Source organism: Neodiprion virginianus, chromosome 3 (assembly GCF_021901495.1).
Source record: "Neodiprion virginianus isolate iyNeoVirg1 chromosome 3, iyNeoVirg1.1, whole genome shotgun sequence".
Lineage (NCBI taxonomy): Eukaryota > Metazoa > Arthropoda > Insecta > Hymenoptera > Diprionidae > Neodiprion > Neodiprion virginianus.
In genome coordinates this window covers 58,908-76,975 of record NC_060879.1, presented here as the reverse complement: position 1 = coordinate 76,975, position 18,068 = coordinate 58,908, and the positions used below count along the sequence as shown (strand labels likewise).

General features: G+C 36.6%; 1 protein-coding gene across 16 annotated transcripts in view; it reads left to right on the top strand.

Annotated features, from left to right (window-relative positions):
* LOC124299923 (phosphatidylinositol 4-phosphate 5-kinase type-1 beta) overlaps positions 1 to 18,068 on the top strand; it is a 59,645-nt gene that overhangs the window by 17,963 nt on the left and 23,614 nt on the right. For 6 of the 16 annotated variants that reach the window (XM_046753369.1, XM_046753372.1, XM_046753373.1 and 3 more), the window contains 4 exons: positions 687 to 1,052; positions 4,736 to 4,943; positions 5,063 to 5,274; positions 5,397 to 5,497. In XM_046753369.1, coding sequence (XP_046609325.1) covers positions 687 to 1,052; positions 4,736 to 4,943; positions 5,063 to 5,274; positions 5,397 to 5,497 — 887 coding nt within the window. Of the gene's footprint in view, positions 1 to 686; positions 1,053 to 4,735; positions 4,944 to 5,062; positions 5,275 to 5,396; positions 5,498 to 6,281; positions 7,126 to 7,149; positions 7,275 to 7,788; positions 11,479 to 15,142; positions 18,064 to 18,068 lie in introns of those variants that run through there. The other 10 variants (XR_006907110.1, XR_006907108.1, XR_006907109.1 and 7 more) reach the window with 8 other exon arrangements.

Below are 18,068 nucleotides of genomic sequence, written 5' to 3'. Positions count from 1 at the left end.
GAAATAGTGATGCCAATTTTAGTTCCATAAATTGGAGTCAAATACTAGATTTCACATATTCTGGGCCTTACTCTGCTTGATTACAAACATTATATATCTACAATGATATTTCTATACGATACAACTATATTGGCATCATGTACTTGTATCAGTTATCATGCATTTGTAAAATATCGAAGGTATGCAATGCCAAGTACGAATCGCCCCAACATTTTCAAATTCATCATATTCGTAAATTTCAAATTTAATGAATAGCATACCTACAATAATTTTAATGTCACCGTTTAAAATCATAATAGAAAAGTTATTTTGTATGCCACCAAGAGTAGTGCAAAACAAATGCCCTTCACATTTTACGATCATCATAAACCGATTCTCCGATCACCCGTTTCTCTAAAGTAACAGTCAGGCGGATGTTGTGTACACATATAAGGTAAAATGAACTTCCATCAGTTCTATAGAGTTGTCCGTTTCAATGAAAGATGTCGTGTTCGTTGCAATGTTGGTGGAAAATATTTATCTGCCGATTGTTACTTGTTACCACGAAATAATTACTTCGTGCTTGTTACTTACATCTCATATCCGACTCGCTCTCAGAAAAATTCAACAATTCTAAAGCTTGTTCTTATTTCTCTGTTTGTTCCGCACGCGTCGGCCAATGACTGTGCTTCTTGATGGTTGCTTAGCAAGCCCCACCGAGTTGCCTGCCTCATCCATAGTCATATCTGCTGCACCCACAATATCCACAACGTCCATTCCAAACGCGACATCAACTCCGATAAACTTGCCCACTGTTTGCAAACCCGTTACGCCTCCGTCTCTGCTCTTTGGCACGGCAGATGAAACCAACCACCATGATATAACAAGCTTTGGTACGTCAAGTTACCCAGCTGTTTTGAAGGGCAGACGCGGAGCCAGCCCTCCTAATCCGAATCTCGTTCCTTCCGGCAAAATTCCTCCACCGGTACCTCCTAGGGGATCTGTTTCGGGGAGAAGTCGAGTCGACGATCATCGGAGAACGTCGGCGAATAACGCGACCATCTCCAGTCGAGGTGAAGCATTCACACTGCATGCCACTTTGCTGCCGTCACAGCTGCATGCATCCTGTTTACGGCAAAATTCACGCACCACGTCCAATGCGCCTGACATACCCATTGACAACTGTGACACTGCTTATTGTTTGAATCAATATTTTAGTCACTACAAACACAGTGTGCCACCCAGAAGTGTGAATATATCGAAATATGACGTTAATTCTTTATATATTCATGGAGCGTATTATTCTGACACTGACGAGTTTGTTAGCGTTGAGAAAGTTGATGAATCCTATATCATCAGAACGAGTCCCTGCCCGTTCAAACCTATTAGACGCAAACACGTCTTATCTGCATCTGGTGTATCACATAACGCTGTCCAATCGACTTCAGAGCTGAGTTGTGGGTACCCTCCAAATTGTTCATCATTACCGATCAAACAGTCTACGCTTTCCGACTCGTTAAGCATTGCACCAGTTTTCAAATCTTGTATAAATAATGTCAATGTCTCTGCCAATTTTGGGAAACCTTCGATATCGATGTCCGATCTAGATAAATCTTCTGAAGCTCATAAATTTACATTTGTACCGCAAACGAATGCTACGTTGAAAAGCAGTTTACAACCCGCTTATAAAATGTCTCGCAAGGACAAGAAACACTCTGAGACTTACAACGAAAGGTTACGCAATAAGCGAAATTGTGTTACTTGACAGGGTCTAATTATAACAAAATCAGTCAATACTCTGTATAAACAATACAACATGGAACGTATTTAATTGCCAGTAATTAGCTCGAACTTGAATGAAACTAATCGTTTCTATACTCAAATGGCTCTGAAACTAATCAAATTTAAGAAAACTGCCCCTAAGGCGATAAACTCTGCTACTAAACCGATATGAAAGTGGAAGCTAGGTCTACGCGAATTTGTACAGTCACGCCTGAATATGACAGATATTTAAAAGTAATACAAAAGTCTAATAGCAATACCATATCTGACAATTAGCCTTCCGTAGCGCAGGACAGAAGAAGTTCAACAACTTGCAGAACACCAAATTCACACCTGTCTGATAATGAATATAGCATACAGTTGGCTAATCTACTCAGTTATAAAAGCTGCATTGCCGATGTGAAAAACACATCGTTTTGTTCTTGCATAGCGTTGCTGGCATGCGATTATCCAAACGTCATATTTCGATGCACCTGCAATCCGCCTTTATTACTACATATAGTATATTAAGTCACGAAGTTCGAATTTCGTCCCTTGTGGTTTAATGTACTATTTATTGTTTGTTCAAAGTATCTTGAGTACGATGCGTTATAACTCTGACTAATTAGTTGCGACCTGTTTTTGTTTCTTTCCTCTTCCATGAATATTTTTCATGTTAACGGTGTGTTGATGCAAAAAGCATAGTCGTAAATAGAAAAATGTTAGTTTATCCGATCCTTAAAATTTAGAGCATTAAAGAAATCTACTAGTCATTGTGAGATGAAACTAATCTATGAGTGTTATTCTAGATATAAGCAGGTATATCATTTGTTAGTCATGTGGTATTAATTCGTCACATGTTATACTAAAATGCATCAATAATTACAATAAAATAAAAGATTCATGAATTACGCCTGTCATGTTTTCAACTTGATATAGTTTTACCATGCATATGGACAATTTAAGCGATACCATTTCTCAAGTTAATTTTTGTCCAGCCTTTGTCGACACATCAACTATTGACTATATGAAATATACTCCCAATTTAGTGATCATCCTGTTTGATTATTATTTTTCTTCAATGGATTCCAAATTAGAACTTTGGAATGGACATGCCTCACAGAGTTGAGGTCATTCTATTTTGAAATGATTCAACAACTATGCGAGGATTAAATCCGATGGTTCTCGATACTTTTAATTTGAATTGTATGGAATACATGGACTAAACTTTAAATTTGAATATTTCTGTTCTATTTTTTTACGTCATCAACTATCTGCATGAAACCTTCGGCCTTAAGAATATTTTATTTTTAATACCACATACACATATATTTGTCCATCCACGGCTGGACAAGCATTCTCTGCTGCGAGAATGTGGTGGTTGAAATTTCAAACAACTGATCAACTTAGTTTGCTAACAATATTATGATACATTCGTGATTCGCAATTGATTTAGTCAATCAAAGGGACCGGAAAGACAACGTTCTTCCCATAAGATGCTCCCCTGTAATTTTGTACACCCATTACAAATGTAACTTTTTGAAACAATTTTGGCTGTTGATATTTTCAAATCTTCTCAAATCTGTATCCTCGTTTTCAAATATGTAAACCGCCGCTTTTCTTGTTTCCCCTTTTTGGTTCACCAAGAACCCAGTATGATGGAACAGTAATACATATACCTTGTGCAGGGCCGGTACTTAAGTCACCTTTCTCATTGTTAGCCACGTTTTTTAATGAAGTATCTTTTTGTCACTCTTTACAAGAGATGGTCACTTGAGTCACTTTTTCGGTTTTAATTGAGTTTCGTGCATAGAAAATTTGATTGCACAATTTTTTTCCCACGCGGTATGCATTGAACAACATTTTATTTGTTAAGTATTATAGTATTTTCACCGAGAAGATCAGTTTCAGATTTATTTCGGAAAATCAATTAAGATCAGATTGTTCGTTGTTTCTGTATCCAAATGTTCCTCACGAGAGGACAACAAATTCATAAATCACAGTTGTTGTTCACTTGGCATTCATTTACCAAATATCATGTACAGTGTTACATTTTTTTAATGCGGCAGAAGACGTGAAAAACAAGAAAAACCCGTGTACAGCGACGAAATAGCAAATAGGGCAATTTCTGATGAGATGAATAACACTGTGGTAGCACTTGTAGTTTCATTACTAGTTCTTATCAGTCAGTTTTACGTCACTTTCCTTGGACTTGAAAGTCACTTCTCTCACTTTTTTGAAACGACTTACAATTAGCAGCTACCAGCCCTGTTTGTGGCGACTGTTCCGAAATTTACTCGTGCCAACAAAACTGCAAGATAGAATCAGCTAGCAATTATTTCAAGTGTAAAATGATTTTAGTCCCTGACAATACCACCAGTTAATTTGCAACCTAGCCAATAATCGTGCAAAAACTCCAACAACACAATTTTGAAAAAACAATTCAATAATGGTGTTGCTTCTATTCTCAAGCCCAAGCTACTCTCACTGTAAAATATTTATTTATAATAGATTCATACTTTCATAAGACTTTTCGTGATAATTTTGCGCTTTTCGTTTCTCAATATGTCCTACAAAAATTTTGAAATCAACGCCCAGTTTGTCCCGAGATTCTCATGACTCTTTTGAATTTTTTTTCCCCTCCGCATACAAAATAATGTATAATAACATTAACGATCCCACTGAGCTGAAGCTAGTTGACACTCTGGTTAATGCAACTGTAGTGGAACTCGAAATACCTTTGTGAGAACTAAAAATGCAGTTTGGTCTGCATTCTTCTGTTTCGTACATTCTGCTGCAATGTAACGGACCCGATTTGCTGCTTGATTGTTGTTAGATCATTGGAGTATTCTACGATGGACAGTGTTTGGTGTTGTTGCTAGTTCTTATTTCTTTATTTGTTCTTTTCGTAGTACAACATTGGACAGCGTGCAATGTGCCGATTTCACTTACCTTTATGATGTACAACGGTATCATAGTAGTACGCTTGTTGTAGGTGGTACCCTTCCCTCTACATGCTCCACCCCACCTCCGCCATTTGACGACGCTGTTACATCGAACGACGCAACATTAGCATCGGGGGGTCACCATTCCCATCACGGAACAACGACGATCCTCACTAGCAGCTTGAGTTCGTCGCATACGAAGCAAAACAAAATAGTGCATCACGTTACTTTAACCAAAACCTATCACGATGCTGTTAGGTAAGTTTGCTCAACATTGATTAGCTTATACAATGTCGTATGCACAATGCTGGTTAATTTCGTGGACGAGGTATCTCTATTCATTTCAATCAATCACTGTCTCTCTATTTCTCCTCTAGTATATCTGACGTGCATTTAGAAAGCAGTGGTAGTGGCTGCGGCAGCGTCGGGCGTGAAACAAAGTCGTCCTTAAGCGTAGAAAGCGGGGGTAGCAGTCGTGGCGGTGGTGCGTTGACGTGGACACCACCTACCGGCAGTGTCGAAGGTTCTACTCCTACATGGACTGAGGGAACGCCATCCTTTACAGAGAGTTCGAGTAGCGGAGACATGGGTTAGCTCGTCTATTAGTAGTTCTTCATGTGAGAACGAAATAAATGGAATAATCCAACATGAGGAAGATTTGCCAGCAAATTTTGTAATGCTTAATTTACACCATATTAATCATATTGATAGGCTGTCCCACAACACCGATTAGAAGTGGTATAAGAGGGGAAGAGGATAATCGAATTGTCGCTACAGTCGAGGAGGCATTAGCTAGTTTGACATCCGAAATGGTAAGTCAGTAAATTTATCAATTTTTACTAGTTTACGAATATCCTTGTTTCGCAAGCTCAACGTACGGTTGCGATTTGACGCTCAATCATTGTACAGTACAAGGTTTAAGCAAAATGTATGCTTGCGCAGAGAAGGTTGACCGAATTTATCTTGACACGATATAATGGATGGTTCAATCAGCTATAAATTTTTATTGGCGTTGGTAAATGAGGTGATAAAAGAAACGGCTGGGCAGCACCTCAATTTGGAAAATAATTTTTTCTCACTGCTAATATACATTCATGTGCTAAAGTTCAAAAATATAGGTATGTAAAGCAAATTTGAAACTTTCGAAAGAACCTATCCAGCTTTCGTTTTTGCTTACATGAGAAGAAGATAAGAGTCGTAGAAAAATGGTATTTCAGGTTCTTGAAAACTCGAAACAGTCAGCGAATACTTTTACAGATATTTGTGGCTGCACTCCGGTGATAATATTTTTGTAACAACTCTTATTCCTTTTGATTACACTTGCTCGGTTTTTCACCAATCGGTAAAAATAATCTAACCAATTGTACGAAGTTGATAATTTTCATCAAAGCATAGAACGTCAAGATAAGAAGTGATAATCTTATCCCAAGATGTAGCAAAACTTCTCCTAAATATTAATAAGATTCAAAATCCATACTAGCATATTGAGGAAGTTCAGCAACGTAAATGGCCAAACGCGATGCAGGATGATTAAATATTGTTGTGATTGACACTTTTCAAGGGGTTACATCCGGTTGAAAATTTTTTCGTTGACAGAAAAACGGCGTTCATGAGTTCCAACCGAAGCTCTGCGCTTTTCGCAGGACCAAACGGTGTATGTTGCAGCGACCAAGTTTCGTGTCTGAAATCAAATCTTCAAAATTCGTTTTAATATAGATGACAATAGTTATGGTATACCGATCGGCATTTCGCAATTTCGAACAAATCCAAAAGATATGACGATTCGAAGAAAATCGTCGCTTTTTTTTTTTTTTTATCATCAAAAATCGCTTCGTATTTTAACTGGCATCAAAAAGCGCTAAATCTTGAAAAAAAATTCCAGTCAATTTATCATGCGGAATCATAAAAGACATACATATGTAAAGTTTGAACTTACTCCATCGAATGGTGTCCAGGTTAGGATGAACAGCGAAGTAGAAAATGTAGTTTCCATATGAACGCGTTTAAAGCTTTGACCTCTGGTTTGACGTTGATTTCTGTATCAGAAGAAATAGAAATTTTTCATGCCCTTAATCGGCGATTTCTCGGGCATATAGAAGGCCTTCTGCCGCATTCTCAGCTTCCTGAAAGCCTGATTTTTCTAGCCTTGAACTCTGCTCTATTAAGACGCACATCGCGCATTGTTTCATTCGAGTGCTCATAAATTTCTCAAGTTTTGGAAACTAGACATTGGCTTTTCGGCAAAATATTCTTAGATCATGCAACTATAATAATATGCAATAAAAAAAATCGTTTTTTGAAAAGTTGCGACCGCATGTAACCACTTAATAATATCTTTCAAAAAGGCCTACTTATCTATTGCGGAGCCTAATTTAAATGAATACAAACGCGAATGCACAGTAACTGTAGTGCTTAGGAATGATATTGCCTGGATACAGTTTAATCACATGCCTTCTCATGACAGTAAATAATAATACGCACAGACGACGTTCGAAACTACATGCCTGGAATGTGAATACTGTTAATAATTGCCGGCCGGATAATGTGTCCCAAGTGTCTGGATGTCGTCGCCAATAGATTTATAGAAAGGTAATCTTTATTTGCAACCGTGTATTACAAAGCGATGCGTTCTTAATTTAAATCATAATTTTTACCATTGGTCATTCTTATATTTGAGTTCAGTTTAGTTTATTGTTTCTCATATGAAGGTTTTCTTGTTATATTTTGCAGTGCAATATCAATTATGTTTACTGTTACATTTGTAGAGGTAGATTCCCGCGCTTCTTCGTGTAGAGTGCCGCGCCGTTTGTTTGTTTGACACAACTTGTGCGCAGGGTATGCAGGGGTCGGGTATCTCGCTTCAATTATTGTGTATATGTTGTTTTCCCTGTGTTATGGTTCATTATTTCAGTTGCGTTTATTTTGGGTTTGTTATTTTCTCGAATAATTTTTTTTTTCTTTCTTGAATATCTATTCTTTTAGTGTACAGATTATTACACTTTACCCATCGATAAGAATATATATCGTTCGTGTCTGTATTTTATGTTGTGTTTCGATTTGTTCCGATCTCAATGACATGCGATTCTATATTTGTACGTGTCAGGCGATTCTGCAGCGGGAGTGAAATGTTGCATAGCTTTGGAACCACCATTGGACAAATTATGCTGCAACAATGAATCTCCACAAAGGACCGTCACTGGTCTATGCAAGTTACACGTCCTGCAAATCGACATGTTTCCTTTTTTTCCCTTTACCGTTCAATCCATGAAGTCAATTATTAATTATCAAAGGACTTTATCAAACGACAAATTGTCCTAAGAACGGCAGCAAATTGCAGTTCTTTGCCGTACGTACAATCACCTACTCTCGTGTTATGTCGGCATTTGCGTTTTTATTGGTAATTATACACTACTACTACATCGAATTTTTGGTACTCTTTGGTTTTTGGTGAAAATGATCTCATCATTGCGTTAAGAGGTAATCTGTAACGTTATAAACATCGATTGGTATTCAATCATGAAGCTTTGCCATTCTTTCTAATTACTGGTCCCTGATCGGCATGCCGGGCACGTTGAATCCAGTTACTTCGAACTACAGCACAATTACTGTTATCGTAATTCTACTGGAAGCACCATCCAAGAATGTATAATATATTGTAATATCTGAGGCTCACTAAACGATCATATACAATTTTCATTTATAGCTAGTTTTAATACAAGACCACGACCTTTGCAGTAGAAGTTATTATAGTTGCTGAAACTTTATGATGCATAGATTATTTGACAAATTTTATGGCTTAAAGCATGAGATTCGTATTCTGAACCTGGGAACGCAAGCTAAAATAAAATGCCAATAAAATTAATTATGTAAAAAAAATTCTCACGCCTCGTGTTGAAAACGAAATTTAAATTTCTTCATCAATTGGAAGGATTTATTCAATTTTATATGCGAGTGCACCAAGCAATATTAATCCTGCCACAGAAGAAATTCCTTATGTAAGTTTGCACTAGCAGTGACTGTCTCAGGACAAAATCATCGTCGGTAGGCGTACACACATAAGAGGAGTCAATAAAATTCTGAAAGTGAGGCGTACTTGCATACCTCTTTCTGACAACAACAAGTTACAAACTTTCATTATCGCTAGTGTTAGATTAGCACGAGCCTGGCTGAAATAATGTTTACTCCTAATCCTGAGTCTTATACCTGAATATTGATTTTTGGACAATTGCTAGACTCATAAACTAGTTACAAATAATACATCATCGCGTGTGTCCAGCGATCTTGAATACTTCAAAATATCCCGAAATTTCACAAGAGTACTTATATAAGTAAATTTTTTATTTCTGGACGGATCGGAAATACACGCATACGCACACACACCCCGAAATAGCGCTGCATAGTTTACAGATTACTCCTATAACGCATCACAAAAACTCGACTGTCCAATATTACTGTAGTATACATACCTATAGGTATAGTACTGCCGAGCGCGTTTTGATGTAAATTCAACACTGTTTGGGTAGTATTTCCGAAAACTTCTTGTATTTTCACATGAGTTTTCTCATACCCTAATATTTACTCTCGGTTGTTTGTTTGAAAATAATTTTTCGTTTCTCTCCAATTTTCAATCTAAGAATAAATATCTCACATTTAAATACATCATGGGTGATTGCAGTAGAACGTATAATTTAGAGTGGACAAATGCTGTTTGTTGAAGAAAGCAGAAAGTTGTATTTATTTCCTATGATGATTGGAAAACTAAGTTTCTGAGTCTGGCAAAATGGGTACTTTGATTTGAAAAAGTTGGAATTCTCGAGATATTTTCAAGTACCTGACGGCTGGACACCATTATTGATGATTAAGCAGGAGAATTCTCCATGAATAAAATTGGAGTCAGCTGGCATATTTTCTTATATCGCTTTGCTGTAACTAATATGATATTGGTAATATTTGGATTCGATTGAATTTAAGACCAGTTCGTTTACTCGCATATTTCAACATTGGATGTATATTGTATAATACTAAATGAAAAAATATTTAATATGTTGATGCGAATCTGAGCTGACGTATAGCTGTGGCAAGCTAGAGCTTGCAGATGATTGTCTGCAGCAACGAGTTTCCTCATTTGTACTAAATATGTGTATTCAAGAACGTGATTACATCAGTGGCTTTTCCATTTCATTGGGCATATCCTACCTTCTCCAGAGGTAAACACAAACTTCTGTCAAGGTATAGTTGTGAGATGGCGATGTTGAAAATTTTGTCCATGTTATTGAAAGTGTCTATGTGTTACAGAAGATGATAATAATGTGTACCGCATATTAGACAGAGGGAAAACTGACGGTAGCAAATAATGATAAATGAAATTTGTTAAGTCTGGTACCATTTAAATGTCACTTATTGGCTTCACTTGACACCAGTTTGGGATCCTGAGAGGTAGCTGTCGATTATTGATGTAGTTTATAAAAGGATGTAAATACTTAGCTGATATAACCGAATCAATACTCAAATGTAACTTCAAGTCTCAACATAATCATAATATGTACGTATATGTGTGTCTGTTATGTACCACGTATAACTCCTTATACGTTATGCGTTATAAAGTCGTATATTTAAAAACTGTGTAACTATATATTAACGGGAACTAAAAGAAAAAAAGATATCGTTTCCAGTCTAAATGTTACAAAAGCCAAAATGTCGTTCAACGATTGTAATTAAGGGTTAACGCTTGCACTCAAAATATCAACGAGTACTTTCTTAGAAATCGTAACATTTGTGAATTCAATTTTAGATGCAAAATAATCAGTTTCACCATTTGAATTTGAATATATTTATACAGTATTCGTTACTCTTTACTGTTAAAAAGTGACTACATCAGTGTTCAGTGCATTATGATCTAAAAGTAGTGATCAATGTACAACTACTTTCACATTGTCTGTCTGTACATGATAATTATTGTAACTTCCATAAGTTTAATTTAATGCTAATTTTATTTGATCTGGTGTGAAAAATTCATTCTCACGTGCTTTTGAAAGGTCGTCTAGAAACTGCGGTTCCTCAGGTTTACCAGGTTTTCCACAAATTAACATGTTGCGGGGTAATGGAGAAATTGGACGACACCATAGATTTTTACTTTGTTCCTTCCCTTTTTCGTGCCGCTAGAAGCACTAGAATTGACTTAAGTTCTAGTGTACATGTAAGATTCGTTGGTATTTTGTATAAATAATATTGATACGTACTATAACCATTGCTTATATCGGATACTATACATATACAGAAAATAGCTTTGCTGCTTTTTAAGTATGATTGTTATGTAATTAAGATATTGTATAAGTGTTCATATACTAGTTGACCCCATCAAGTATAACATTACGAATATGCTCCGTTTCAGGCTCTAGCCTGCTTACTGTTCTTGGGGCTGCACAATCATCAAAGCTTAGCGCCAAACATCACGAAAGTTTATCGATAATAGCGATTTTATAATCGCTATCCAGAGCACCTATGGGAACATGAGTCACATTGAATTTTTTGCTTCCAATTTCGAACCATACCTGATTATAAGAAACTGTCGAGTTATTATCAAAAACTCTGGAAATTGGGTGCAAACCGAAATTGCAACCTTACGTTGTGTTTTTACACTATTTTCACTATCATTTTATGAAACCTTGTTCAACGCATGTTCGGAATGCCATGCGATTTGAGGCGTAACAAGCATTTAAAATTGAATCATGCAATTTGTCGGCATCTGAACTAAGGAAATAACTGTACTCAAAATAAATTTACTGTTCAGGTATCTCGCCCGACGCTCGTAGTATTAATATACTTACTAATCTATAAAAGAGAACTGTGTCGTCAGCTGTACAGGCTAATTTATTCGTTGCTGAACATGAGAACCGAAACAAAAGAGAGCCGTGTAAAACGACTGCGTCAGTTGTACTCGTGTTCACCAACGAATCAATGACGCTGTTTAAATCACGGACTACTACATTGACTTGAGTCACGTAAAGACCGCTGAATATGGCAATGGCCCGAATGATCCTGAAGGTAGTTTCAGGTTCTTATTTTTAGTCGGATCAACTTCTGATCAGGTCGGTAACTGCCGAGTACCTGCCGACGCCTGTCGCCTGTCCAAAACTCGAGACACTGTGATCCCTTTAAATTAAGCAGGCTATCAACATTTTCAGTCAACACTACTGTACGTAGTTATTCATTCGATGTCAGAAAGGTATAGTTTATTTTGAGAGCACAGTGGAATATTTATATCTATTTGCATTCCAGTATCATACCTGCCGTGGTTCAAGAAATTTCTTGCTGGCTTTTAAACGACCTGCTTTTAAGTCTAACCGTACTCTGTCAGATCTTAGGATATCCCTTCAGATATACCTACTTCATTCAGACTTAGGATAAACTTAGAAGTAGAAGTCATTAATCACCGCATGAAATTCCCTTGGTAAATTTACATTATATCACATATAAGCAGGGGTTAACTTGGAACATTTGTTGATTTTATATTACCATAGTTGAGAGGTTGTTTTAGAAAACTTTAAACGGGGTTCATTAATGATTGATTAATACCGCTGGCGTTAAATACGCTTGACTATAATTTGAAATGTTATTAATGAAAAGTTTTTCATTAGAAACTGTGTATCTGTTTGATGTTTAGCTTTGTGAATATTGCTGAGCTCAAGTCTCAATTCAAAACCAGTACTTCCACAGTTGAAGATCTGCTAAATGATTGGATATCAACACTCACAGCAGCCCCCATTCCCCTAATAGCAATATATCTTTTGAATGTTCTATCCAAAATGCAAATTTGATGATTCTTTCATTTATCCTAATCTACACAATTTTCCTGCTAATTCCAAAATCCCGGCGGCTTTTGACTTTCGTGTGCTACGTTTTGAAGTTCATCGGATTATGTGCTAATAGCTTAGTATACATTTTCACGATGACTACAGCTATATGCCAATCAACGTGTGCATCACCACAAATATACGTACAGGTCGGGATGAAATTCCAAGTACACATCCGGTCACCGTCGGTGACAATAAATTCATCTTGTGCGTGTAATATTCTCTTTTCATTCAAACTGTGCGGACATTTTGACTCGAAAGTCCTTCCGTATCTCGTTGCAACTGTACGTTATAAGGTTTTGTCGAACAGTTTGAATTAGCGTTGATTTTTCTTAATTGAGAGGCAATTGTGAAGTACTTTTGCAGTGAATTGTCATGCGGTAGAATGCAATCGGTAAGAGACGTTATATCTAATTATCCTGTAGTATCATCTGTTATGGGTGATCCAGAAACAGATTACCAACGATAACGGGAACGAGACTCGATACGAACATAGCACAGGGACCATGTTTTGGAAGCCAGGGATCAGAAACAGAGTTAGCCTGAGCCGCATAGTCCTTGCCACAACAAAGCTGAAGACGCTGGGTCTGGGTGTAAGAAGATTACAGTGAGACCACATCAGCTTTTGTCGTTTCACTCATAATTAAGCCACGAAATAGACTTGTATTACTTTCCAGTATTCCTCGGTTCAATGACTAGGTATCAGTCTTATTAGTTGAACGTAATGCGAGGTCCAGTCACTCGCCAAGTTGCACATCCGTAAATACTCAAATACCACAATTAGTGTAAATTTGCATAAAAAAAAGTTGAGCCTAAATTGCTAGATTCGCCAATTACTGTGCTGGTGAACTTTATTAGAATGAAAACTATTTAACATGTGTGGAAATAAGGGGAAGAACGTGTAGCCACTCCTGTACGATACTTGAAGTGAGTAATAAAATTACTATTTTTATAAGAGAGTAGTCAAGCTATTAGACAACGTTGATTTCATGCATACTTGACTGTAACGTCAAAAAGTATATTGCTACGGATAAATAAGGAAATCAAATAACATTTACTAAATCTAGTTAGGCTTGTAAAGTTACGTACAGATTTATTTTTAGCTACAGGTTTATATAAGTCAGTGTTGATTTAGCGGGTTCCTGACAATCGCGATGAGGTCAACCCACAGTGATTAGCTCGGTGGACAAACGTTTCTGCTACGTTCACTGCAGCGGTAGTGGCTTTCCATTAATTATCTGTGCAAGTGCGTCTGTGTGCAAGCAAGTGCTCAATGTCAGAGTGAACAAGTTTGTGCGCAGGACTCATTGTTGTATACACACTCCACGGAATCCTTGTGGTATATACTGTATGCTGATAGTGATTTGTAAAGTTCACATTGCTGGCACCAAAGTCGACGTTTGAGTGATAATAATTGAATCTCATTCGTTTAACGTTGAAAATCACATTGCAAATATTTTTCAATGATCCTGTTTTAAAATTTGTTATATACTAATCATGATTGCAAGTTACGAATTTGTATGGAACGCCGTCACAATGATATAACATTTCAAAAAGGTGGAATAAAATCTTGACAAAATGCCTTTGTCTTATTTATCTGAATTAGTACAATCGGTTTCAAAAGTTATTTTAATAAATATACATGTGATCATACGTGATGGTACCTACTTTTCTTGAAACATGCGTATATTTACTGGGGGTCCATTAATTACGTTACACACAAAGTGGAAGGGAGGGATCCAGAAGGTGCGGTGGGGGGCTACAATTATAATACAAGTGAATATGGTTATGGGCGGATTGATCGTAAGAATATCATTTTGAAGTTGAAAATTGGTTGCATTTATACTTTTTCAACGCGCTTTATTCAAAACATTCGTGAACTGACTTTTCGGCCGCGTTTAATATTCATACACCGAAAAACAGATAATGTCTTCGTTCGACGCTTACTTTTGCTCCTTGACAGTCGTTTTTTTAGTTCTGATATTTATTTGTCATTAAAAATCAACAAATTATACAAGTTTCCGTTTGATAAACAATGACAATGATGCCTTATATTTGGACGAAGAAGACGTTGACACTTCCAAGTTTCCCACCGCCTTCCAAAAAAATAACAGTGCGTGCTATGTCAGTAATGAATAATGTAAAAGAAAAGCCTGAATTTCTTGTTCAGTCAAACACAATATAATAATAAGAAATTTTTTTCTACTGATTTTGAGTACCTATCTATTGCCTGAGAACGTACAAATTGTTACTTTATTTGAAAATATTGTAATATAATGATAATATTAGGAGTGCTTTTTTAATTAAGTTCTAAATAAAAAATTGCTAAATGAGTGTCGTCACAACAGGGGCGGGAGGGGGAGAAAGTTCCACATGAATGTGACTACTTGTGACAGCGACGAGGGAAGCATAGATTTACATCCAATATATGTATTCAGTTTACTCAGTCGTCTCGAATAGTTACATTTCTGGACCGCATGTAGCTGCACTTTCCCAGTCGTACGTTTTTCCCCAGCCGAATCGCGAAATTAAGTATAACCAATGGTGACTTCGCAGTTTTTTCCTCTTAAAGAGTTCTTATCAACGTTCTTTGAACCCTTTCAGACGCACCTCTAACACGAAGAAGGAAACAAAAATCTGAGAGAAGAATTGCTATGAAGATGCGTTCAGAAATCTCCAATAGAATATATATATATACATAAAAATCTAAACAGCTAAACCAAACTGTTTTCGTAACTCTGTAAGTTTTAATAGTAAGATGTAATGTACAGATTTGCGCAAAGTACTTCCAAGTACGGATAATCATGTGGTCTGTTTCCATTAGAACAAGTATCAAGTATTTCTTACTCTTATTGTAAATTTTATTTTAAACTATATTGTTCTAGTTTTTTCTATTTCGACTTGATATTAATGCTATACACAACTGGCACATCACAACCACTGTAGTCTTCCATTTTCTTTCATAACCGTTGTATATTTACATATATTTAACCCCGACTCAACGGTAATGGCCACTTTATTAACCTGAAAAACGGGACGAATGTAGCATAGGTATAATTCCCTCTTATCATTTTTTCGCTCAAACTTACTTTCTGCCGCATTTGCGAGGGAAAAGTTATTATTTCCCGCTCATTTCTGGGAAAACAGCAGCACTTTTCTCCCGCTAATGGGGTAGCTACTTTTCAAGTCAACAATTCTCGGTCAAATTATTCCCTTGTTACATAATGTACTAATATATGTATGTCGTTAAACATGAAGTATCATTTGGACGAGGTATGCATTTGTTATTGGCTGGTATCGCGCTTGTATCCAGAAATTGCATATGTTGTGAAGTTTGTTGATATTATCATTACACTCCCATTTGGACTTCAATAGGTACAAAATTACTTGTTTGAAATATTTGAGAGTCGATCATATATTATTATGTTGAAATTAAATCCATTTAATTCACATGTTAGAAAAGTTGATGCGTCACAGATAACGTTTCACTGGAAGTTGTAGAATGTACTAATTTTGTGTTATTATTTCTTATTTCCCAATATTTTTCATCTTTGGAACATATGATTGTCTACACTTGGTAATCACTCCCAATCTTGAAGTCGCAATTAAAATCATTCATTTGAATGCATTGAACTATTTGTGATGCATTATTTCTACGAAATGTAGTCACAAAATGGTTCGAAAAATGAATCCAGTTCCACGTCTTATGAGTCACGGTGGAATCCCGCGGTTAAAGGGCTTAGATATACACGTGCATTACGTGGTATGGAAATAGCATATTTGGTATGTCCACCGAAATAAAACGTGGCTAATGCAATGGATACGAATGGAACGAACATGTGATATATATAGGAAAAATTATACAGCATTATTGTTGATGTGCTTTTTCTGGCTGTCCAATTGAGATTGTCCATCAGTTTATCAGTATCAATTTCAATATAACGAAAAAATATTCAAAGCAATAACGATCCTTTGAATCGCAAATCTCCCCGATATTCAGCTATAGAACGAAACATACAAAATTACCAAGGGCGGTATAGGGAACATTTGATGCCATCGAAACTCACATGCCGACGATAGTAGCGTAACATGTAGCGTACGAGACTGAGGAACGGGAGGACTAGAGTTGAAATGCCCAGCGTATCGATGCGGACCTGAGCGACAACTCGCAAAAATTGTAAAAAAGTGTCACATTGCTCAAGCACGTAATCGGCAAGCTGAGGTTTGAAACAAGTCCGGCTATACTTGAACAAGATTTTCTGCAGTTTTCCTTGTCCCTTGTGTGAATGCGGGTGTTTATAGTAAATATCTTGAGACGGCTGCAGACTAATCTGTAACGGTACTAATCCACCCCTCCCTTACCCTGCACAAGCTGCCAGCTTATGGGGACATACCCGAAAGTGTATAGCGGGACTGTAGTGATTGTTACTATTATTACTATTACTATTATTGCAAGTATTATTATTATTATTATTATTATTATTATTATTATTATTATTACCATAATCATCATTGTTATTGTTGTTGTTGTTGTTGTTCTTGTTATTGTTATTATCTGTTACAATTGTAATAGTATGTACTTAGTCGTTGTGAATTGCTTTGATCTTAAGTTGAACAAAGAGAAAGGGACCATTGTTGTACCAATCGATGCCTGAGCCAGTCAGATGGTGAGGTAATGTGACTGAATACACTTGCATACCAGAGCCAATGAATAGGACATCAAGATGCTGGCTGAGTGGCCCAAGTTGCTAATATCGAGGATGATAACAATCAGGTTTTGCTATATTTACACTATTCACCAAAAGATTGAATCGAACTGGTAATATTATCGCAATTTCTATAACTGAGGTCACTCAACTAAGGCACATTCTTGTTTCCCATGTGTTTATACACATCACTGTACAACAGTGGAATGGTGTTTGCGAACATTCCAACACCGAAAGTACCCCGCTAGTCAGGACATACTAATCATCAACTTGCTCCAATTGTACTTAAGGTTTCTTAAGTAAAAATTTGGTTCGTGGTATAAAAAAGTCATTGTTAGATAGTATTATTGTTTATTTGTAAAATCAAATATTCGAGTAATAGCTTGATACCGCAATCATTCGTTTTCGAGTGAATTGGCTAAATTACGTAGTATTAATTATAGAATCTAATTAGATATTTGAAAGGATAGTCGATATGGAAGTAATAAACACATTCCAAGAGTATTCTAACCATTCTTCGTACAAAAACGTAACATATAGATTTATATAAAATATGTAGAACTGTATAAATGTGCGCCTATGCCGGGCATGTATGTACATGCCACACGATCTTATATGATCTTTATGCATAGGGGTCTTGACATATATCTGGCTAGCATTGGAGGGGGGGATCGGCTTTTTTCAGGTCACGGTCCTACAGATATACAGACACGAATGTAGGAAAATCATCATATCATCGTCACACATCATATGTCATACATCATACATAGTATTAAAGATCCAAATAAAAATTTCGGATGTTCGGAAGTTCAGAAATTACATTT